This window comes from Eptatretus burgeri, chromosome 1 (genome assembly GCF_056783735.1).
Source record: "Eptatretus burgeri isolate ZD-2024b chromosome 1, Ebu_testis_v1, whole genome shotgun sequence".
In the NCBI taxonomy this organism is placed as follows: Eukaryota; Metazoa; Chordata; class Myxini; order Myxiniformes; family Myxinidae; genus Eptatretus; species Eptatretus burgeri.
The window spans coordinates 32,018,523-32,043,835 of NC_140961.1; the positions used below are offsets into that span (position 1 = coordinate 32,018,523).

General features: G+C 39.9%; 1 protein-coding gene across 1 annotated transcript in view; it reads left to right on the forward strand.

Moving 5' to 3' along the window:
* Positions 1 to 25,313, forward strand: part of PROM1 (prominin 1) — an 89,742-nt gene that overhangs the window by 27,588 nt on the left and 36,841 nt on the right. The window contains exons 2-9 of the mRNA XM_085877912.1: positions 5,355 to 5,404; positions 10,896 to 11,101; positions 11,589 to 11,709; positions 19,197 to 19,260; positions 22,210 to 22,299; positions 23,389 to 23,588; positions 23,868 to 23,942; positions 24,048 to 24,108. Coding sequence (XP_085734038.1) covers positions 5,355 to 5,404; positions 10,896 to 11,101; positions 11,589 to 11,709; positions 19,197 to 19,260; positions 22,210 to 22,299; positions 23,389 to 23,588; positions 23,868 to 23,942; positions 24,048 to 24,108 — 867 coding nt within the window. The remainder of the gene's footprint in view (positions 1 to 5,354; positions 5,405 to 10,895; positions 11,102 to 11,588; positions 11,710 to 19,196; positions 19,261 to 22,209; positions 22,300 to 23,388; positions 23,589 to 23,867; positions 23,943 to 24,047; positions 24,109 to 25,313) is intronic.

The window sequence follows — 25,313 nt, forward strand, 5'->3', positions numbered from 1 at the left end:
GCTTGCTGTGTGTTTCCACATTCAATTGGTCGATTCAATCGCTTCGTTCATTTCTGCTTGAGAAAAATCGAACATTTGGTTTTGAATAATGGATGACATTGACTTTCACTTGTCTGGTAACGACAGTGAGTGTGAGAGAAATGAAGGATTTTGGTCTGAATCACATGGAGAATTGTCGGATAACATAGTCGCGGGAGGTGAAGTTCAGGCAGCTGGAAATGAAGTACGGCCTTAGCAGTTCGAGCCCGAAGCAGGACAAGCAGAGAAAAGTGGCTGAAATTCCCGGAGTTCATGATGATCGGGAGGACATCAAAGGAAGACTCGGAAATAACAACTGGTAAGACTAAATCCTATTCGTAATTCAATAATGTAAATTCGACTTGCATACTGCTCGATATCAGAAATATTTTAGTGAGATGACGTTGCCAGCGCAGCGCACATGTTGCTCCGCGGCAAATTAATCACAAACAAGGCCGGCGCATGTCATCGACCGTGTCTCTCTGCGCATAAAACGAAGCAATCTCGCTGTCCGGATACGATGAAAACTTGTGTGCAGAACACACCTTGTGACAGAATTGTCTCGATTAGTCTGATAAATCTGATGTTCTGTTGCATTTTTATTTATTTTATTTCTACTGTCGTCATGTAGCACCAGTAGAAAACAATGAAAAAAGAGAATAATAAATAAAAGCTGCAGCACGTCAGATTTATCGGCCTAGTCGGACAGACGACGGATTTATCGGCCTCGTCGGACAGACGACGGATTTATCAGACTAGTCTAGACCAGTGTTTCTCAACCGGGGTTTCCCGGAACCCTATACTAGGGTTCCGCAAGAGGTTGCTAGGGGTCCCGCGAGAAACAGTAATAAATAGGCTAATGTATTTTTGAGTAGTTTTTGTTTGATTTAATATTTGTAATTTTACTATACACGTACGGCATATCGTTGGAAACTCCTTGGTTATTATAATAGAGGCTTCAACCTCTTGTATTATGTACAATTATAACAACCATAGGGAATGTATTTAACGATGTCTATATGGCGCCAGTGTGAAAACGCCCTCACTGGTTAGTGGACGTCCTGTACGCGGCGGATTCGTGTATCATTGAGTGACTGACTCAAGTACGGGACGCATGCACGATGTCCATCTATCTTCTCTGTGCTTCCAAGCGCGAAGTCTCTCTCTCTCAAGGTTAGTTCTTCTGTTTACCTTTATTGCTTCAGCTTTATTTGTTTAAGTTTTGTTTATCAAGTTACATGAGGTGTGTTTTTTTTTTTTTTTGATTAAAAAAATATTTTTATTGTGAATTAAAACCTCGGTGTGAGGTCTCATAAACGAGCAGTATGTTTTTTTTTTTCATTGCCAATAAATTTGACAAAAAGAGGGTCATTTTTTTCCTTAAACCAGGTATCCGAAAAAAAAAAATTATTATATTTACCATGTGAACTACGATAAAATATAAAAGAGCTAGATATTAATAATGGTATATAATAATTTTTATGCAGGGGTTCCCTGAGACATGAAAACTATTTCAAGGGTTCCACAAGGGTAAAAGTTGAGAAACGCTGGTTTAGACTCCAGAGATCTCGAATCAATCCACTCTGTGCGAGTTTCTGTATGTGACGTCACGCTGCGATTCGCTGAAGTCCATTTTTTTAAGGGGCGGGGCATAGCAAGTTGTGAAAAGCGCAATAAATGATCGAAATATTGCTCTAATTATCCCATTTTTTTAAGGGGCAGGGCATAGCAAGTTGTGAATCGCTCCAGAAATGATCGAAATATTGCTCTGATTATCCCACTTTTGATTAAAAAAACAAAAACATGGGTGATTTCTTCACGAGGAAGGTCAAGTTAATATATAAATAACAAGAAAGTTTTGCATGTCAGGGGACCTTAAAGAACCTCATGGGAATGACAAAGAAGAACCTCACAGGATAATTAAAAACCATCCCTGAGAATATCATGACGAACAAACGACAGTTGGAAGCCATCCTGGATTCAGTAAAGATCCTGAAGGGAACCCTCGGCACAAAACTTTGAAAACAGAAAACTTCACAGCTTGGTCCGTGAATCGTGACCCCCTTACCGAAATGAAGCTGGATACTTTGAGCCTACCCTGGGAGGACTCCATTCTACAATATGAAACCCACATATGAAGATATAAATCAACAACACACACACACACACACACACACACACACACACACACACACACACACACACACACACACACACACACACACACACACACACACACACACACACACACACACACACACACACACACACACACACACACACCTGTTATGGTAATACAGCTTATAAACGTACACACATAAAGCACATAAAAACGACAAACACAAAGATTTACATTTAAACAGAGTTCTGTGAAAGAGGAATTCAAGGGGGAAATTAACAAAATTCAATTGAAAAATACATCAAGGCACAGAACACAAAATGTCGATCTCTGCTCGATGCCTGTACAACCATATTATGATAAACACATGGTCGGATGGATTGTATTGTTTTTATATATGTATTGATGTCGAAGTGAGGGTTGGGATTACATTAGGAGATCACACAAAAGGTTAAAAAATAGCGATATCTTGTAAGAATAAAATTGCACATTTTCAGCGGATGAGACATCAACCGCAGGGCCCAACACAGCCCGAAAGTGGAAACGTATGTCCGTCTAATCGATGTTGCCTTGAGAGCATTGATACGTTTACCAAAACGGATGAGGCACCAACCACATGGCACCGCAAGGCCCAATACACCCGGAAAGTAGAAACGTATGTCTGTCTAATCGATGTTCCTTTGAGAGCATGGATACATTTACCAAAACGGATGAGGCACCAACCGCATGGCACCCTTGGGCCCAACACAGGTGGAAACGTACGTCTGTCTTGTCGATGTTCCCTTGATAACACGGATACTTTCATCGAAACGAACAACCAAGCAGCTTGGAGAGTGCTCGCCAAGTGGTTTAAGCACTCAAGCAAGCACTCCAACAAAATGGTTGTTAAACGGATAGTTTGGCATGGGATTAGCAACACATTAAACATACACCTCCTGGAAACGCCCGAAATCTCAAGCCACGAACGCTGACGTCTCCGGGCGTTTATAAACATTGCAATATGCTCAGTGATTCATAGCTATGATGAACAGGCATTCGATAATATGAATGAGGAAAGTGAAAACAACTTTATTATCGTTAAGAAATCACTGCAGCCTGTTCAAAGTCAAGACATGGTTGAGCAGGCCAGAAAACATGGCGGCTTCAGATCCCAACGAGGTTACCCAAGAAACACCTTGAGACCCAGAGAGCGAGGTGGCCGAGGATCGCCTGATGAAGTAATTAAATAACGCCATTAATTATCTTCAAAAGGGGTGTTTTAATTAACCAAACACCCAATTTTCACTCTTGCACTACCTTGGAGTTTTCTTGGTGTGCACGCAAAGTTTCAAGCTGCGAGGTTTTATAGTTTTGGAGTTATGGAGGAGACACACTCACACCTCACTCACACTCGCACACATTGCCTTTTATTGGTATAGATTGGTTTTATTTAAAGTGTTACTACATATTACTAACTGTAATTATACACCACTTTATATGACAATATATTAAGCGGTAAACACTTTACATTGTGGACATGTCCATTAAACAGCACCTCCATCTAACCATACACTCAAACTGTCATTAACAACCGATTTTAACATGCTGCACTGTGCATCCCAGCAACCACCAACAAATTATTTTAATGCTTATTTATAATGTATTTCATAAACGATATTTATTTAATTTAAATTTTATTTAATTATTTTTCTTCCAAAGACCTTTATTTAATATATATATATATATATATATATATATATATATATATATATATATATATATATATATATATATATATTAAACCAATAATAATAATTAGAGAATTTACCTCGCTAAAATAATTAATTAATTATTATATTGAATGCAATAGGAACTTGTTTGCACGAAAACCAACCAAACTTAAATAAAAGGTGACTATGGCGTCTAAAGACATTCTCACAAGACCTGATCAAACAATCAGCAAAATATCCTCTGTTTAACATGACGGAAAAAACCTCAGCACGTTCCACAAAATCATCCTTTCCTGAGCAAATTCTTGCAAATCAAAGTAGCTGAGATGAAAAGTGATGCGATGTTTTGAAGGATGTATCATTTTACTGTGTTTAGTAATTTACGATCTATGTTGTTAAACAGCTCATTTGTTTTCTGGCTACTCTGTGTGAGCCTCAGAAGTAAACGTGGCTCTCCCAGGTCCCATGGTTGCATCAAGTTGAGTGCACCTTCAGTGTTGATGACAAAGATCAGTATGTTATTCAAGCTTTGGTTTGAATATGATCCTGATCTTTGTTCAGTGGAACCTGAACTTTGGATCCCTCCTTTATAAGAAGTTGTATTTTATAGTGCAGGTCCACTTACTTTTCAGGGGCTCTTTTGTGTACCGAACAAGGGTTCATTCAGGAAATGTTCACACTCACTAACTTAACTTTTTTTTGGGGGGGGGGAGGAGGAGGGAATTTCGAGGGTCGGGGGAGAGTGGAGCAGGATGCGCTGTAATCGGATACATTGTTGGTAGTTCTTTTGTGTGAATGTACTATCTGCGACGGTTTGGAGTGCTGTGCTGTAGGTGTGGAGCAGGTCTGGTGGGTTTGTTGGCTGCCTCCTGTGTGATTTCTTTTGCTGGCAAAGAACCTGCCCTTTACTGATGTGTCAATTCTCCAACTTCTGTGGTTATGACTCGTAATACCAACAAGGTGACGCTCTCACCAGGCGGTGCTTTACGATATACATTTGCATAGACAGAATTTGCATCCACACCCTACACCCTCTCCCACATCACCGCCAACATACCCCTGGGCTATGAGGTGTTTCTTTGTTTTTTTTCCACTTCAGGGCTTTCCGGTCACACCTCAAGTACAACCACCAGTTTTCAACTCATTCCTTATGCTAATTCAGGAATGCATAGAAGCCAAACACATGCATACCTATCAGATGAGTAAAGCATGAAAAATCTCCAACAATGTCATCGTACTTGCACCTGCCGCCTTTTGCACCGCAATACGATGCTAGATATCTATCAGAGCTGAGCCGGAGGCCCCGATGCTGTCGTACTTTGCACGTCACGTCAACAAACTTTTCGAAATCCCCGTAGAAGTTGGTGTGTGTGTGAGCTTGTTTCCAAGCGACACAATAAATGATTTGATTGCACGAACAAATGAAACCAAGTTTTGTGACCGTTGCCGATTTTGATTTTATTTTATGATTATTTTTACTGTCCTTTGTCCTTTTTGTTTCCTTTTAGAACTGTTGTCCATTATGCCGAATGATTTTCAGGACGAGCATACTAAGCAGGTGAGAATCTTGCCAGTTTGTTGTCCTGCTGCTTCTACTCATGATGGTGAAGGTTGCTTCTTGTCCGGGATTGAGGGTCTACACTGATCATCCGGTTGCTTTTCCTTGCATGCGACATCTTTGTTTGAATTCACCTTTGTTTCTCTTTTGTTCTTCTGAGCAGCCTTTGTCTAAGCAATCTGCTTTTGCTCTGTCGCTCTTTGAAAACCCAATGGTCGTGTTGTGGATTATAAAGGTAACGTTTTGCTTCATTTTGTGTCGTTTTACAAAAGCACACCACCACGGCGGTTAAATGATTTGTTGTACTGACTTGTAATTTCTGCCTTGCTGCCAAAGCAACATCTGCAGCATGCAATTACACAGGCTATCGGTTTGTATTCTAGTGGATATGCAGTATAATGATGCTTTATATTTTTAAAATCTATTTATTATAAAGCCAGGCTGGCAGGATGGCCGAGAGGTATGCACACTCGTCTCTAAGCTGTCTAGCCTGGGTTTGAAGCCCGACTTTGCTATAAACAGTCATCTCTGTGTTTCAGAGGCAGGCTGATTCATCAATGTGTGTGCCGTCCTGTGGATGGGCATTTAACTGGGTATTCCCTCTGCCGGCATTGGTTGGTGGACGAGGAAGGTCCTGTGGGGTCCTTCACGAAGAGTGGGCGAGTTATCGCTGACACCATGAACGAATCCCAATTTTTGCCCTAACTACTGCTGTGAAGGCAATGGCAAACCACCCAGTATGACCCTTGCCAAGAAACGGATTCTGCAGCACCGATGCTGAGTAACAGAGTATGGCACATCACAACCAGAATTGTAAAGCCTTGAAACCTAAAAGGATGTGCAAATTTTTTTTCTTTATCATTGAATTGATCACGATCTCATCAGCCTGCTGCTGGTTCAGGGGTTTCAGGTATTGGGGAATAAGGTGGGGGGGGGGTCAATTGTGGATGCTGCTTTCTTATTTGGGTGATGGTGATGGGCTTGTTTTTTTAACTGCCTTTCCTGCTCGCATTTTCTTCTTCCTTTGTTCTCCCATCCATTGTCTTTTAACTCGTGAGTTATTTCGCATTCGCTTTTTTAATTTTTATCTTTATTTTCCTTGTGTGTTGTTTGATTTGTTACAAGTTCGGTGAAACCCTCCCTCCCCTCACACCATTCTCGCCAAAAACAGTAAAAATCAAATAGGACAAGAAAGCTCTGTAGGATGGCACAGAGTTGGCACACTCATCTTTAAGCTGTTTAGTTCTGTTTTTGATTTTTGGCCCAGCTATAAAAACTGCCAAATAGGTGTTTCACAGGTGGGGTGTTGCATTTAAAGTGCACCATCTTTCAGAAGGGACATATTAAGCTGGGGTTAGTGGGTGGGTGGTGGAAAAGGGTGACGTTGGTATCTAAAATGTCTCGATGTGCATTGGTATCTGAGCCAAATTAGAAGTTCCTGCCATAACCAGCCACTCTCAGTGCATCAAAGGACCAGCAACCTCCTGGTATAAGGTATTGTACCTTGTATATTGTCTTCCGATTGACTTGGCCAGTCCAACTGGCCTGCAATGGCACAAGCACACAGCCCCATCACTCAGGACATAGCAATATACTGGATAAGATTTTACAAATAGCTTTCACCAACAGGGGAAAAGTTGTATTCCATATCACTGCAAACATAATGCTAAAGAGAACGGATAGGTTCACTTTAATCCTCCCAGGAAAACGAGTGATTTATTTGTTAACATTTTTACAAATCACATATGATGGTTGTGCTTCAGCTACACGGTTAAAAATACAAATGTATCTGACACTTGTATCATGGGTAAATATATTTTATTTGATTAAATTTGACATTTTCATTGCTCTACACAAATTACAGTGGCCTGCAAAAGTATTAACCCCTACCCATAATGCTACACCACCCAGCATGTCCAACACCAAGCTGGGTGGTGTCCAATTTTTCCAAATGAACTTTTTTATTCATAACTGAGGAGGTCAAATTAAACACTTATAGTTGAAGGAGGTTACATGTCAGGAATACCTGCAAAAAACATGTACAAATCAAACTTCACTGGTTGTAAAAGTATTCAGCTCCTTTGGTCAGTACTCGGTGGAACCACCTTTTGCAGCAATGACTGCTTCGAGTCTTTTTGGGGAAGATCTCTACCAGCTTTGGACAGTGAGATGGTGAAATCTTTGCCCATTCTTCACATGAAAATTGCTCTCGTTCTGCCAAGTTTGATGGGGATCATCAATGGACTGCAATCTTCAAGTCTCACCAAAAATGTTCAATTGGGTTGAAGTCAGGACGTTTTCTGGGCCACTCAAGAATATTTATTTTCTTCTTATTCAGCCATTCCAGTGTGGCTTTAGCTTTGTGCTTCGGATCATTGTCCGACTGAAATGTGAATCTCCTTCCCAGTTTAAGATTCATGGATGACTCGAGCAGGTTTTCATCAAGGATTCTCCTGTACTTTACACCGTCCATTGTCCCTTCTATCCTGACAAGCCTACCAGTCCCTGCTGATGAAAAACAGCTCCATAACATGATGCTGCCATCACCATGTTTGACAGTAGGGATGGTGTTGACTGGGTGATTCGCAGTATTTGGCTTGTACCAGACTAGTGTACCATATCCCTGTGTCATAAGAGGTGACCAGGGTTGCATCAGGAAGGGCATCCGGCGTAAAACATGTGCCAAATCACGATGCAGATCATACGAATGATCCGCTGTGGCGACTCCTAACGGGAGCAGCCGAAAGAAGAAGAAGAAGAGGCTTGTACCAGACTTAACACTTTGAATTTAGACAAAAAGTTCAATTTTTGTCTCGTCTGACCACAAAACCTTTCTCCACATCCTTGCAGTATCATTAAGATGCTTATCACAAACTCCATACAAGCTTTTAGATGCGTCCTTTTCAGTAATGGCTTCTTTCTTGCCACCTGTTCATGGCGGCCAGCTTTGTGAAGGGAACGGGATATTGTTGATTGAACACTGACTCCATCTTGAACATAGAGCCTTGCAGATCTTTCAAGGTCATTGTTGGATTTAGTGACATCCCAAACCAGTTTCCTGCTTGCTTGGCTGATGAGTTTGGATGGGTGACCTGATCTGAGTAGAGTCTGGATAGTATGATACATCTTCCACTTCTTAATGATGGATTTCACTGTACTCAAAGGGATAATGAATGACTGAAATCTTCTTTTAACCCTCTCCTTTATGGTGCTTCTCCACCACTTTATGGATGACTTCTTTGGAAAACTCCTTGGTCTTCATGTTTACGTTGTTGGTTGACCAATTGAGTTTCACCTTAAAACTCAGATAAGTGGAGAAGTTTAATTTTAATGTTAAACCACTGATTACATACAGGTGAAACCTATTACACTTATTTTTTTAACCTTTCAAACAAATAATTTCCTCCTGAAGTGATTTTGGGTTAATTTAGGCAAAGGGTTTGAATACTTATGCAGCTGAGAATCTGATTTTTCTCTCTTAATCGAACTTATTAATATTGTATCTGCATATTTTTTTTGAGCTTTATCACTTTGGAATGGATTGTGAAGACTGTAGATAGTTTGATTTGAAAGCATTATGAAATAAGCTCAGGTGGAATCAAAATTGGAAAACTTTGGATGGGGGTGAATACTTTTGCAGGCCACTGTACATGGTCAAGACCTAGAGGTACACACACACACACACACACACACACACACACACACACACACACACACACACACACACACACACACACACACACACACACACACACACACACACACACACACCGCTAAGCTGTCTAGCCTGGGTTTGAATCTCGACTTGGCTATAAACTGTCATCCCGGTGTTTCACAGGCAGGGTGATTCAAACCCCACAAGACCGTGAGAATAATTGTGGCTGTTAGCGAAGGAAGAAGTGTAAAAAGATTGCTATACACAGAAAAAAAATGAATAAAACAAAATGCAAGTTTTATTTTGGGGGAAATGCTTTTAATTTGTTTCTATATAAATACAAATATACATACAGTTTATTTTATTGCAAACAGCAGTAACACAACATTTAACTCTCATGCTCTCTTCTGGTCCAAAGTTTAATCCAGAGATCTCTGATTGTGAGAGCAATGTCTAGTCTATCCAAACTGCATTTTTCTTTTCCATTCTTCAAGGGCTCAGCTCTTCTCTCCCACCCACAACTCGAGCCTCATGATCCTCGTCGAAGAGCCAGGAATTAAAAGCATGATTTCTAACGGTGAAAGTGTAACAGATCTCATTCCCACAATGTGACTTGGTGCCAATCGTCTATTTCTTAACACGTTTGTAAACTTTTGTTCTTCAATGTAATCTATATCCTTTTGATCTTGCAGTCTTGTTAAAAGGTGGAGAGATATGAGAGTAAAAAGGGTGGAGAAACGGCTCGTCTTCCATTTTCCTTTGCATGCTGGGCATGTATGAGTCAAAGGACGAGAGGAGGGCACCAGTTGTAGAAAAGATAGAAATCCCATTTATTCTTTTAAACTGCATTTGTATCTTGTACCATAAAATGTTCACGCACAAAAAATTAAGTCTGGATTCCAAGGCAAGTCGGGAATACATATATTGTATAGCAAAGGGGTATTAAAATTCTGATATAACAAAAACCTGGGTGATGAGCCGTATTCACATGCTTCGAACTGGGGACCAGAAGAATCGTTCCGATGTCTGTTCCACCCCCCCCCCCCCCCCCATCGCTCCACCGAAGCCCAATTCATATGCCTTGGAGTCTGGATTTGAACAAATAGTTCACAATTTGTTTGTTTGTTCACAAATTAGATTTCAATCACGAGGGTTTAAATGAGGAAAGGAAAGACAGACAGACAGATAAAGCCATTTTATTTAAACATGGAACAGCACAGCAAGATTACCGTCATGTAAATAGAATATCAAATTACATCTGGGAAACATAGTGTACACACACACACACACACACACACACACACACACACACACACACACACACACACACACACACACACACACACACACACACACACACACACACACACACACACACACACACACACACACACACACACACACTAATGCTGCACTCCTCAGCTCAAAGCATTCCATTTCCTAAGCCCAGAACAATCCACCATTTGATACATAACAAAGTCCCTTTTGATTCAACCAACGCTAGACAGAAAATGTAGTTTAACAAATGTCAGGGGTGAATATGTATATGGTTGATGGCAAGCGATTAAACCATTGTGGCTGAATTTAACCTTAACAGTGACAAGCTTGTTTGTTCAATTGTAAGAAGTAAGAATGTGCTGAACACTAATTATCGAATTCTTATTGAACAAATATTGACGTATTATTGTCAAACAAATGCTGCAGATAGGTCAAACAGACAAACCTTTGTGCCGGCGATTGAATCTCATGGTAAAAGGACCGGCGTTGACATTGAATGGTGCAATAGTTTTACACTGTTGTGATTTCCGTGCATTACCTTGCGTGTCTTTCCTTCAGATTTTGGAGTACGAAGTCGGCTTCCTGATATGTGCAATCATCGGCTTGCTGTTCATGGTGATCATGCCTCTCGTGGGATTCTGCTTCTGCCTGTGCCGTTGCTGTAATAACTGCGGTGGAAAAATGCGGCAGAAAGCCGATTCCAATACACCATACCGCCGGTGTACTTTCTTGAGCCTGCTACTCTTCTTCACCATACTTGTGGTGTAAGTACTGATCTGCTGGCTGTGCAGAGCACCTGTGAAGGATGTGTGTGTGTCAGTAGACAGGCCATGAGAGATGACATTTGGAGGCTGCCACCATAACTGCCTCTGCCATTGTTTGCTCCAGTAATCTCCAGTCCCCACATCCTCCCTCAACCCTTCCCTTTAGGTTTTATAACTTTTAAGCAGTTTTATCGGGTTCTTAGAGGCGGTTCTACATGCATCACTCGTAGAACAAGGAACAATATGAGGCATCGAGGCACTTTAATGTGATTTATATAGTGGCTGTAGGAAATTGATAAATGGACGTTGTAATGTGATTTTAAAATTGGGTTTACAGCAATATGAACTCTGTGTTAAGGAGGCAACAACAAACAGGTCGATTTAATCCCTGTATTTTGAATATTATTGTTCCAGTTTTATTCTCCCATTTGGTTCTCTTTGTGTTTGCCTACGCCTTGTGGAATAACGTGTTTTGCCGGTCCAACAGCACTGGTGCCTTTTTCTCCATCGTGGCTAATGAGAGACTTCATCGCTCTTTCGAAGAGAGTAAAGACTTTGGCATGAACGCTATCAAGGATATAAAAACGTATATGACCAGCATTCCAAAGGTAACGGCTCCAATCAATTGCAAAGCACCGACGACTCAACAAATAGATTTATGAGTATTTTACTTGAACCACTGACTTTGTCACATCTTCATTTCCAATGTTTTGTGTTCTCACACCTGTTGCAGTTGTTCATTTCTGGTTTTGCATAACCTGACTTTCTGAAGCTGTGCCATCGGGCCTCCAGGATGGTTTAACAAAATATTTTAGGTAAAGGTGTCAAAATTAAAAATTGAAAAGGTGTGTGCTGTCATAATGGGTGTACAATGAAAATGTGCCAAGTTTTGATCGATCACCAGTTCTATTTCTACCAGTGGAAGTTTGTAAGCATCTTTTTCTTCTATGGCCACAATTATTCCCATGTGGGGTTGGCCGGGGGACATTTTTGACACATGTCTTTCACAAACTGGCTGGCCAGTCCTGACGCTCCACAAACTAGTTAGGGTAGGAACTTCTAATTTGGCCATGGTACCAGCGATAGCTCACCTACTCTTCACGAAGGACACTGGGATCTTTTTCGTCCACCAACTCATGCCAGCAGATGGAATGTCCAGTTTAACGTCGCTCAGAGGAATGGCACCACACATTGGTGAAACACTGGGATGGATGATAGTTTTTAGCTGATTCGAGATTCAAACCCAGACTAGACAGCTTTGAGGTGAGTGTGTACCTCGAGGCCATCCAAATTTGTGAGAAGCATATAAAGGTTTATTTTCTTGCAATGAATGTTCAAATTGTTGCTCACTTTGTTCACATACACCTGACCAGTTTCCCTTGAAATGATTTGCATCGCTCTCACGGAAGATGTTTTCTTCAACGTAGCCTCAAATAATATAATTGAGGGGGTGAAAGATCAAGTTACCTGGCAGGCCAAAGAAATAAAGATTGGGGAAAAGTGATCATGCAATCTGCATGGAAGCCAGAGCCGTGGCACCATTTTGTTGGAACCAATTTAGCTCTGCACACATTTCATACACTGCATCATAAGAATGAGTTTAGCATATGCACTTATCTATGGCTTCTATCTAAGTTGCTGAAATGGCTTCCTCCAGGAGGAAGCCAAGAGCCAAAAAAAACAACAACCTATAGGCCCTAAATGTGATTTAGCCTGGAGGCCACACCACACTTATTTTTGGAGAGTGTAAAAGCGATTGGACAAAATCCAATGGGTTTTCCATGTTCCCCCAAATGGTACTTTTGTTTGACCATTCCCTGGAGATGTACATGGCACTCGTCACTGAAAATCGTCATCGAAGTTTATCTCGCCCGCCCATCTTGGTCACTCGTCAGATTTGTGTGACGGTGCCGGTGCGTTATCCCTCAAAATGCTGCAGTGTTTGAATTTTGTAAACAAATGCCTTTATCTCAGGAGAAAAATGTAATTCTTGTGAAAGCTACAAAAAGGAAAAGTTACTTTTTATGAAGAAAAACAAAAACTGTACGCATCTATGATGCTTTCTCTGAATGAAATGCCCATGCAAGAGATTTGAGAAAATGGGAATAAAAAAAGAGCAGAAGAAACTATTCAGTTGATCTATGCTAATGCAGAGGCCTGCTGTAGATCAGGCCCCACAAACAGAGATTAGCTAAAAGGAGATGCCAAACACTTAGACTTGTACCATGTCTGACAGATTGGTTTGTTTTCCTGATATCCATTTTGAAATTTTCATGTGGGGTTAAAGGGATGATGAGCCCTATGCATTCTATGATATCAAAGAAGGTGTATGTATGCATGTATGTATGTATGTATATATTTTGAAATTGAAGGAAAAAAAACATAGCTGGGTCGATCTCCACCAAATTTGCATACATGTTGGTAGTACCCAGAGTCAGGTCATTGGCGCAAACCTCCCCCCCCCACCCGCCTGTATGGTGTTGGTGGGGGGGGGGTGGGTGGGTGAACACATGCCTTACCACTGCTTCCAAATGGAGCGGTGTTTCTAGTAGTTGTTGCATATGCAGCCTGGCTGCTGGTTGCATCATTTCCGGAAGCACGGCTGTGCCACTGATGCAGTGCCTCTGTTACCAGTAAGTCGGTACTCATTTTGCCGACATCCAAAGGATGGCAGATTGAGTCAACCCACCTGTTGTTATTTCAATGGAATGACTGGCTCAAACTCAAGACCCTAAGATCTCAAGCTAGCCACCTTAACCGTGAAGCCAACACCAGGCTTGGTGTTTCTAGTGAGCAAAATGCACTTCAACACTCTCATATTTTTCCAGTTCCCCTGATTTCCCATGCTTTTCAGCAAAATCTACCGGTATCATAAAAAAAATTCCAACTTACAAGAATCCCAATTGTTGACCATTTTGGTATGCACACTTCTTTTTCACTCTGTCATGTATACGTCTTGCTGTTGATGCGATGCTTTGGTTGATATGCCATTGTTAATTTGGCCTTATCGGATAGGTCGGTCTGTCTTTACTGTTAAAGATGTTATTGTATTCTACACATGCACATGCGTAAATGTGAAAGACCAGCAGTGAAGGTATTTTCTTCACGCAAAAAAACAGCAAAGAAAGCAAGAACAAAAATTCCAAAGATCCTATGCATCAACCAAATATGCTTGTACAAGTTATGGGAAAGAATTAACTCGAGCCAGGGAAGATGGGAGGAAAGAAAAATAAACCAAAAAAAAAAAAACCCACCAGCATGCAGTCTTTATCCTTTTATTGACTTTCAGTAGCATGTTACATATTTTGACTGTTTGAATTAAGTGAGAGCTCCATTTAACTGAACATTATGGGTTGTTCTGTAAAAAGTGTGCATGCATGCTGTAAAACGTTTTGGATTTCGTTCATAATTTATAAGACATCTTTGTTGTTTTTTTGTTGTTGTTTTTTATTGTCAATATAATGGCACAGTAGGAATGAGTCGGATGAAAGACTGGTGGAAAGGCTATAAAGCAAATGAAGCTCCAATAAATGGATTGTTGCAAGAACAAGACTCAAGACGATTTTGGAATAGAGTTTTTGGAGTGGGGCTGCCCACACTTTCATGTAATGACAGCAACAGAAGCCCCGATTTGTCAACTTCATTGAAATGCCTACTATTTGTATGCAGATTGGTGGTTAAGGAACCACACTCCGTTCCAAATCTGCCCTCCTGAATTTGGCCGAGCAATGCCGAAGGGTGGTTTGGTTTTACTAAGAGCACCTTCTCGTGCCGATTCCCAAATGTTCTTGCGTACAGGTTTCATTGCCTAATTAACCAATGTGCTTAGAGTTCCGCATCTCCCCAATGGCCACAAAAGCAGTTCTCATTAATGTGGGGATTATTAACAAACGAATGGTGTGGGGGAGAATGGAAGAGAACATGACCTCACACGTGAATCAAATGGGACAAAATAATGTTAAAACTAGAAGGGCACTCAGTGGAGTGCATAGCACCGGCGCACAATGCCTTATCAAAAACATATTGGGCCCAATATGCTTTTGAAATATGCTATATATCGTTTTTAGCTCGCCTGTTCGAAGAACAGAGAGCTATAGCGATACCCCCGGCGTGAGCGTGAGCGTAAAAATGTTAAATTTTTTGTATTACGGAAAAACTCCTCGACGGATTTCGACGAAACTTGGTGGGGGGGGATTAGGTATGGTCCAAGGATCGTGCCATTAGATTTTGGACTTGGTCCCCCCCCCAAAAAAAAAATTTATTCGAGAATATTTTTTTTGCATTTCTACATGTTTTAAGTGATTTCCAACCCCCACCCCCCAAAATAATTTGGAGAAAAAAATGTTTTGCAACTTTTCTTTCAACAAAATTTCGATGGTTTTTTTTTTTTGCATTTCTACATGTTTTAAGTGATTTCCAACCCCCCCCCCAAAAAAAAATTGTTAGAGAAAAATTTTTTTTTGCATTTCTACATGTTTTCAGTGATTTCTAACCCCCACCTCCCCAAAAAAAATTGTTACTTCCCCAAAAAAAATTAAGACAGAAATTAGTTTTTTTTGCATTTCTACATATTTTAAGTGATTTCCAACCTCCACCCCCCAAAAAAAATTGTTAGAGAAAAAAACTTTTTTTTTTGCATTTCTACGTTTTAAGTGATTTCCAACCCCCACCCCCCAAAAAAATTTCGAGAAATTTTTTTTTTGCATTTCTACGTTTTGTGATTTCCAACCCCCACCCCCAAAAAATTGTTAGAGAAAAAAAAAATTTTTTGCAACTTTTATTTCAACAAAATTTCGATTTGTTTTTTTTGCATTTCTACATGTTTTAAGTGATTTCCAACCCCCCCCCCAAAAAAAATTTAGAATTTTTTTTTTTTGCATTTCTGCATGTTTTCAGTGATTTATAATCCCCACCCTCCCACCCCCCCAAAAAAAAAACTTTGAGAAAATATTTTTTTTTGCATTTCTACATGTTTTAAGTGATTTCCAACCCCCGCAAAAAAAATTGTTGGAGAAAAAAACATTTTTTTTTTTTGCATTTTTACATGTTTTGTGATTTCCAACCCCCACCCCCAAAAAAATTTAGAGAAAAAACATTTTTTTTTGCATTTCTATGTTATAAGTGATTTCCAACCCCCACCCCCCCAAAAAAAATTTAGAGAAAAAAAAAATTTTGCAACTTTTTTTTCAACAAAATTTCGATTTTTTTTTTTTTTTTTTTTTTTTAGCATTTCTACATGTTTTAAGTGATTTCCAACCCCCCCAAAAATTGTTGGAGAAAAAAACATTTTTTTTTGCATTTCTACATGTTTTAAGTGATTTCCAACCCCCCCCCCCCCCAAAAAAAATGGAGAAAAGAACTATAACTGTCAGCACTGTTGACATATTTAATGAATATGATATAAGGTTCACTTGAGTGATCCAGCAGTATTGGCGGTGGAGGTTTTGCACTCTCCCTCGTGCTCCCCCTCTAGTTTCCTTTCTAATGTTTTTATATAGCACACTTTTTTATACGCCCGAGATATATATATATATATATATATATATATATATATATATATATATATATATATATATATATATATATATATATATATATATATATATATATATATATATATATATATATATATATATATATATATATATATATATATATATATATATATATCGTGGCGTGTTATGTGATACTGGTTTTCCGTCCGTCTGTCTGTCCGTCCGTTCCTGTCCGCACTCTAACTCCCAAAGTTTTCAACTTTCACGTTTCATATTTGGTACATAGGTACAGACTGTGGAGACGGTGTGTCGCAACATACGTTCGTCATCTAAAGTGGTTGCCAGGGCAACCAGGATGCTGTTTTCCATCCGTTCCTGTCCGCACTCTAACTCCCAACACTACATATTACTTTTTCTTTTAGATGCATTTCTCATGGCAAGGCAAGTAGCACACATGGCACACAGCTTGGCACCAAAGACCTCACGAGGTCTAACTTGAATGCCAACACTAACAACTTGAACGAGATATTCATAGAATACTTAGTCCGCGCAGTCTTGAGAAGGACTTGGTGTGAGACATCTCTTCTGGTGGCAAATTTGTAATTGCATCTGTGTGCACTTCTAAAGCAAATGTGGACAAATTATACTTTGAAAAGTCTCCTATAGAGTACATTCATATGCCTTTACAAAGTAGCTTCTATTCTCGTTCTCGAGTGTTTTCATAACTACCAAGGCTGATAAAGACGCCACAATAAATCGCGAAAGGATAAATCGGGATATCGTTAAAATGCCAAATTGTACTTCTTTTTCTCTGCTGTTTTTTCACCAGCCGAGCACACTAATGGCTGAAGTGATTCCAATGATTCCAATTTCTAATGCGAGGAAGTTACATTGTCTCTGGGCATTTGGTTTTGTTTAATTCACCATGCGAGTTCTGAGGGGACGTGCGTCATCCAAGTAATATGCGCTATATCAAATGGTCAGGTAACATGTGGTAAAGTTTCAATTTCCTCCGTTGAACGGTTTTCGATGTACGCCATTAGCACGAGAACTGCGACTTTATAACTGTTGGCAGTGATGATCGAGTACCAAGATGTCCCGCTTTGATTGAACACCTGAACCATTACATCCTCTTCATTCAACTGAATTAAAAATGGTAAAAAAAAAAATTAAATTCAAATCAAATGGAAGACCAAATAAAGTAAGGACTGCATTAGAGTCGTCAGAAAGAACCCGACCAAGCAAAAAGCAAAGATGAAGTCACCAGGAGACTCGAGTTTCAACTGCTGCTCCTCTACCCTCAATCTCATCCAGGCACAGCCAACTGAGTCTTATTCAAAAATAAATAAATAAAGAAACCCCCAGATTCCAAAAAATTAAATAATCCTGGTAGCCAGACCATGCGTCCCATCAGGTTGAAATTGAAAACATTTATTCCCCATCAATTACAGATCATCATTTTGAAGTTTCACATTGATTGATGCAGCGGTTCAAGAGACAGAATTAAAAAAAAATTTCCCCCTTTAATCCAGTATGGCTGCCAAACCAGGTGACCTATCAATTATTCGTGAACACCCCGGTATCCCCAAGGCTTGGAGAACGTGTGTGAAGTTTCCTCTTGCTTGATCCGTTTAGCTGTTTTGAATGAGATTTTTAAAAAGGTTTTAGGGTAGATCCAGTATGGCTGCCAAACCATTTAACCTATTACGTCACAGGTGGGGAACTTTTTGTTCCTCATTTATGGGCGGTCATACCTATAAAGTTTCGCCTCGATCTGTTCAGCCATTTCAGAGAAGCTTTCAAAGGTTTTTTTTTTAATTTTTATTATCATTATTTTTTTTTAATGGCAGTCGAACCACATGACTGACGTCATCAATTTTTTTTTTTTTCTTATTTACCAATTTATCCCAAGATGACCCTCAAAAGTTTTCATACTGAACAGATGAAGCATTCTACGTATGCAATTATGACATAACGAAAGCACTGATGACATCATAAAAAATCACTTATTACCCATGGGACAGGATCCACATTTGAATCAATTGTTAAAAAAATTTTCACCATACCTCAGTCAATGTTCTGTTGATTTCATCCACCCCAAGATAACTGACGGACGGCTTAATTCCCCATAATTGTGGTATTTGAGTCCGACTTGCAGTGGAGCAGCACTGCCATGCACATTTACATCGAGAATTGGGGTCTTTCCCTCAACCCCCCGAATCCTCGATAATTAGTTTTTTTTTACTTCTTCTTTTCCACCAGCTTTCCAACTTATTCCGTCCAGTTCCTTGGAGTGCATAGAAATCAAACCCGCAAACAGACATCTCGACTTGTCTTGTAATTATGTGTGAATTAGTTTTTGTTTGGGGAGGAATTTGTGCCTGGGATACTTTGTCCCTATGGATGATGCAACATTAGCATACGGCAACATATAGTTGAAAATGACCATGACTAATGGTACCTGATCGATGCATCTGATTGAGGATAACCCTTGCCGTGTGTTCTGCAGATTTGTGATGTTGTCTTGTGATGTCACTTATCATCATGTATATTTATATTTGATAATCACATTGCAATTGTGCTGCTTTTTCTGCTTTCAGGAATTGGACTTCATTGCCTCACAATTTACACCTGTTTATAACCGCACAAAAGAAAGCATAAATTGTAAGTATGACTTGAGTAAATCCTTGCTCCAAGAATGTTCCATTGCCACAACTTCAAAATGATAATTTTTGTATTTATTTATTTATATTGTATTTATTTATGTATCTACATTCCAACATCTCTGGTTATTACTCCCGCCACATACTACCGAAGGTGGCCGGAGGTTATGCCTTCACCCCTGTTTGTCTGTCTGTGAGTAGGATATCTCAAAACGTTACAGACAGATCCGGGAGAAATTTAGTGGAAAGGTTGGGTGTTTGACAAGGACTAATTGACTCAATTTTGGTGAAGATCCAATTGCGATAGTTTTTAAAAAGCGATTCTTCACCATTGAGAAATAGGCCAGAAACAAATAATATCATGATATTTCAAAAAGTTGTAATTGGATTTGGACAAAACTTGGTGGATGAGTTGGCTTGGTGACGAGAACAAGCCGATGAAATTTTAGTTCAGGTCTGGATCCAGATCCGGCCTAACAACGGGATACAAAACATAAACTGTTCAGTCTGGCGGAGGCATGCACTCTTCCGAGTGCCATTCTAATTTCCTGTTTTATTGCTTTGGAGAATTGGTTAGATTGCTTTAATATGGCATAAAATTGGTTCAAATTGTTTTGTTACTTTCTCTAAAACCTATTAAAAAAGTCTTCTCCAGAATGGCTGGATAGATCGAGGGGAAACTTCACACAAATGTTCCTCAAGCCTTGACATAAAACTTCACATGGTTTGGCAGCCACATTGGGTTGAAGAAAAATATTAAATAATGTTTTCTCTAGAACCGCTTAATGAATCGACATAAAACTTTGCGATTATGATCAAGTGGTGATGGGGAATATATGTTTTAAATTTCAACTTGGTCCAACACATGGTCTGGCAGCCAGAATTATTTGATTTTTTTTTTTTTGATCTGGGTTATTTTTATTTCTTTATTTATTTTGGAATAAGGCTCACTTGGCTATACCCGGATGGGTTTGAGGGTAGAAGAGTAGCAGCTGAAATGTGAATCCTATCCAGGTTCCTCCTGATATCTTTGCTTTTTGCTTGTTCTGGTTCCTTCTGATTACTCTCATGCAGGACTATACCTTTTTGGTCTTCATTTGATTTGAATTGAATTTATTTTAATTCCATTCTAAATTCAATTGAATAATAATGAAAAACGTCATTGGTCAGGGTCAGGTGTCCAATCAAAGTGGGGTTGCATCAAAGTGGGACGTCTTGGTACCCAGTTATAAAGTGGCAGTTCTAATTATGACTCCTTATAATTACGTAACATGCCACACAAAATACAGCACACAAAATTACACAAAACAAGTTCTGGCGAGGGTCTGCAATATCTGATTGCTCTTTCTAGTTACATCTTGTTTCCTGTGTTCAGTCGAAATAGGATGTTTTTCTAGCTTTCTAGTTCCGTCAAGTCGTGGCTGACTTCTGGTGACATCCATGATCAGATTTCTCCAAAGGATGTTAACGATCCTGATAATTCGGTTGAGATTGTAATTTTTCACGTTCAAGGTTCAGAATAATTAATTGAGGGATACTGTGTGGTTTTATGATTTAGAATGATGAATACACCAATTATGTTGGCCTTGCTCCAATCATGGTGTATGACATGCCTTGGATAGTTATGGAAATGTATCTTGCATCAAAGAATACCTTTAAAAAAAAAAATTATTTGTATTTGGGATTGTGAAAAGATTACCACACTTCGTCATTACGACACCTTTTATTGATTCTTTCCTTCTCTTCCCCTTATAAGGAATGAGGTCAATTGGCACCAATCTACTGCCCTGCCTCGACCACAATAACCCTCCACTTCCCTCTATTCTCAGCCAACTTTCCCCGCTCTCCAACCACCCCACCTTATTGATATCCCTCCTTGCACAATCCTCCCATCTCAACCGTGATGTATCTCTTTTCCTCCTACCTTTCTCCCTGAATCTATCCTCTGCCATTCTCTCTTTCCCCATCGACACCAATTCTCCAGCTGGCTTATTAGCAATCTCCCCATCAAGCTAATTTTCACAACAATCCCGTCCTTCAATCCACCCTCTTCACTCCCGCAATCCTCCTGACCAAGCTATTGCAAACCTGCAGCCTCTGTCTGTGCCACATCTCCAGACCGTAATGGTTGGCCAGCGTTACACAAGACAACAGAACTTTCCCTTTCAATTTCCTTGATATCTTTCTGTCTGCCATTAATCCCCCACCCTCCTGCGCACATTCACACCCACCTGAATTCTCCTCTGCACCTCTTCCACCAACTTAACATCCCCCCCCCATACTCAAACCTATTTCCTGTCTAATCTCCTTCCCTTCTAACCTGATATTCATTTATTTCTCTGCTGCCAAACTCACATCACCTCAGTCTTCTCCATGCTCATCTTCAGTCCATGTTTACAGAATTCTTCCTTCCACTCCTCCAGTACCTCCTGCATCTCCCGCTTAATCTCTGCCACAACAGTCAGATCATCTGCATACAACATCCTCCCCATACTACCCCTCAAGTACACCCTCCTGCTCACCAGCTCCATCACCATGATAAACATGAGTGGGCTGAGAGCTTCCCTGCCTCAAACCGATGTTCACGTTGAACTCCTCCGATATCCCAGGACCAACCAAAACTCTTCCCTTCACTCCCTCGTGCATTCCTTACACCAACCTAAGTTGTATTGCTGGCACTTCCATCCATCTTGGTGTTGCCAAAACCATCTCTCTTGTATTTATATAGCCTTTTAACTTTGACAGTGTTTGCATGCGCACTTCCTCTCTCTGAAGGAATTAGCTTGTAAGTCTGTGGGGGGGGGGGGGAGACATGGTCTTCATGTGCATAGCATGTAGTTTGAGTCTGTGATCGTTGAGTTCATTTTCTTAATTTTTCTGAGAATTTGCAGGTGATGATTTCATTGTCTAACCATCTCTGGCCTTTTTGTACCTTTGTGGAATTGTGCAGTTGTGGACACGAAGCTAGGTGTGCAGATCCAGAATATTTACAGAGACCAGGTTGAGAAAATACAAAGCACATCTTTGAACCTATCTTTACGTAAGTATTGGAAGCAGGCCGCTGGTTACACACTAGATTAATGTGAGCTGTTATTCTGTACAATGACTTTATTTACGTCGTGGTAATTTTTATTTTTGGGCTGACAGGATGGCCTGGAGGTACACACATTTGCTTCTAAGCTGTCAAGCCTCGGTTCAAATCCTGACCCAGCTCTAAACTCTCATCCTGTTGCTTCATCTGCAGAGTAATTCATCAATGTGTATGCCGTCCCTCGGATGGAGGTCAAACGGGAGTCCCATCTTCCAACATTCGTTGCTTGATGTTAAATATACCATGGTGTCCTTCTCAAAGAATATGCGAGCTATCGCCGGCACCATGGACAAATTCCAAATTTCTGCCCTGATTGACCGCTTGGAGGGTAATGGCAAACTGTCCTGTATAAGCCTTCCCAGGCAAAATAGCATTCCTTTCCTGTAATAATTCTCTGCAGACTATTGTAGTGGGACCTGTTGCCAACTATAGTATTAATGAGAGTACAACTCTCATATACTATAGTTCTAACTGTAGCATTTTTGCCTGGGTTGCCAAGAAACTGTTATGGTATCACCGACGCTCTGTAAAGCGCATCATCCATCTCATCTCATCAATTGTTTTGTTGGAATCACATTTTTGTAGAGAAAAATGAAATCCTGTGTTTTTCATCATGTAGTTTGTCTCGCATGATTTTGGGATGGTTTGATGTCAAGCCTGGTGTTGGCTTAACGGTTAAGTGGCTGGCTTAAGTAAGATCTTAGGGTCTTGAGTTCAAGCGCCCTGTTGGGCCGTTGAATTAACACCAGGTAGGGTTGACTCAGCCTGTCATCCTTTCGAGGTTGGCAAAATGAATACCATTGTAATGGTATGATGATGATACTTGCAGCCTTGTGTTGCACCGAAGGAGGAGGAGGAGGAGGATGTTTGATGTTATTTGTATAATTTGATGTGGTATGAAATATGGTAAATTTTTAACAGTAGTGGAATAGTATAAAATGGAAATGTTGGAGGGGTCAGGTGTTGGTGACATGTTGTAATGGGGGTTGTGCCAGCATGTGAAGATTGATTCAATTCCGTCCCATTCTCTGTGCGCAGTGATGTCAAATTCTCATGATAAACTCGTGAAGATCGACACGTTGCAGCAGAACCTGCAGAGTAATTTGGTGAAACTGAACGAAAGCTTGAAGAATGAGACTAGAGAACTGAATAATATGTTTGCTACGTGTCCTGCACCCAAGTGCGATGTCCTGAAAAATGACTTGGACAAGTTGGTCCCAGCAGCAGACTTCAATAAGGTACAAATCGACAATTATACGGCTCGAGTTGTGGATTGTTTTGGAATTTCGGAAATATTTTTTAACATCTCATTTCTGTTCAAGATGTCGAATCAGTCCCATTCCACGTGTGCAAGGTTTATTTACATGATTGTTCTAGTATTTGGTTTTACAATTATCGTGCATAACAGGATTATGCCAAATTGATACAATGTTGTATTTTCTTTGATGCATAGCCACCAAGATAAGGGTGACATTTTACTGAGTTGGTTTTGTTTTGTTCATCTTTTTTGTTTTAAGGCACCAAATGTGGATGGTCCTTTAAATGCCACAAACGATGTGCTGAAAACCGATCTCGTTTCTCTCATCAAAAAGGTAACCAAGATTAATGCGTCACTGTAGTCTGTGCTTGTTTAACACTCAGTTCATTGCATTTAAAAGGTAAACTAAACTAAACAAAAACTTTCCTTTTATTTTCAGGGGAATGACAGTTTCAATTCCATCCCAGAGATGGTGAAGAACCAGACCGAAAGTGTTTCAGGTGAGTTTCCAGGACCATTTATTTAAAAAGAATTGTGCGGTGCCTATCTTTTCCATGTCTTTTAAGGTTTTGTTGTTGACTTTTGTCCCTTTTTTAGTTAAATTGGTTCAACTCACTTCGCTGATGGGTTTAAACAAAAGACATGTTGTGTTGTACTTCACAAACGTGTTGCATGTCTATATGTGAGTGTCAATGAGGATGTAAGATTAAGTGAAATATGTAGAAAAGGGATTTTTTATAACACGCAATTTTTGGTTGTGTGGTCCGTACATGTACTTTTATATATTTACCCTTGCAGGAGGAGAGGGTACTGCATTTGGTTCCATTTGTTACTCTCGCTGAAGGAGAGGGAATTACATTTTGGGTCTGTTTGTTTGTTTGTCCGCAGAGAACTTTCGTATTTTGGCCGCAACCGCTTGTCAGATTGAGTCAAAATTTTCACCAAAGGTTAGACTACTCATGTAGAATGTTTTAATCATAATTATGACGTCATCATAGGTCACGGGGTATGGCAGCCATGCTGGAATAATGGGAAAACTTTGGACCTCTGTATCTCTGTAACCGCACCAAGGAAAAAATTGAAACTTGGCACACGGCAAGTACTCCTCATGGGGAATGCGTGATTTTTTTTTTGAGGATGTCAGGGTTCCTTCGTTATGATGTCATAATTGCATATGTAGACCTTTACATCTGATCAGTGTGAAAATCTTTGAAGGTCATCTCGAGATAAATTGGTCCACAGAAAAAAAATTGGTTACATCATCAGTCACGTGATTCGGCAGCCATATTATTTGGGGGAAAACAAAAATACCTTCAAAAATCTTCTTCTCTGAAATGGTTGAACAGATTGAGGTGAAACTTTACACAAATGACCGCCTATCCATGAGGAACAAAAGGTTCACTTGTATGTTGTGATAGGTCATATGGTTTGGCAGCCATATTGCATTTACCCTAAAACCTATAAAAAGAATCTTCTCCAGAATGGCTGGACAGATTGAGGGGAAACTTCATACAAATATTCCCCAAGTCACGGTTTTACAAGTTTTTTTAAAGGAATAATGATAGGTCACATGGTTTGGCAGCCAGATTGGAATGAAGAAAATTTTAAAAAGAATGTTTTCTCTGGAACCGCTGAATCGATTGATGTGAAACTTTATATTTATGATCAAGTAGTGACAGGGAATAAGGGTTTTTAATTTCAACTT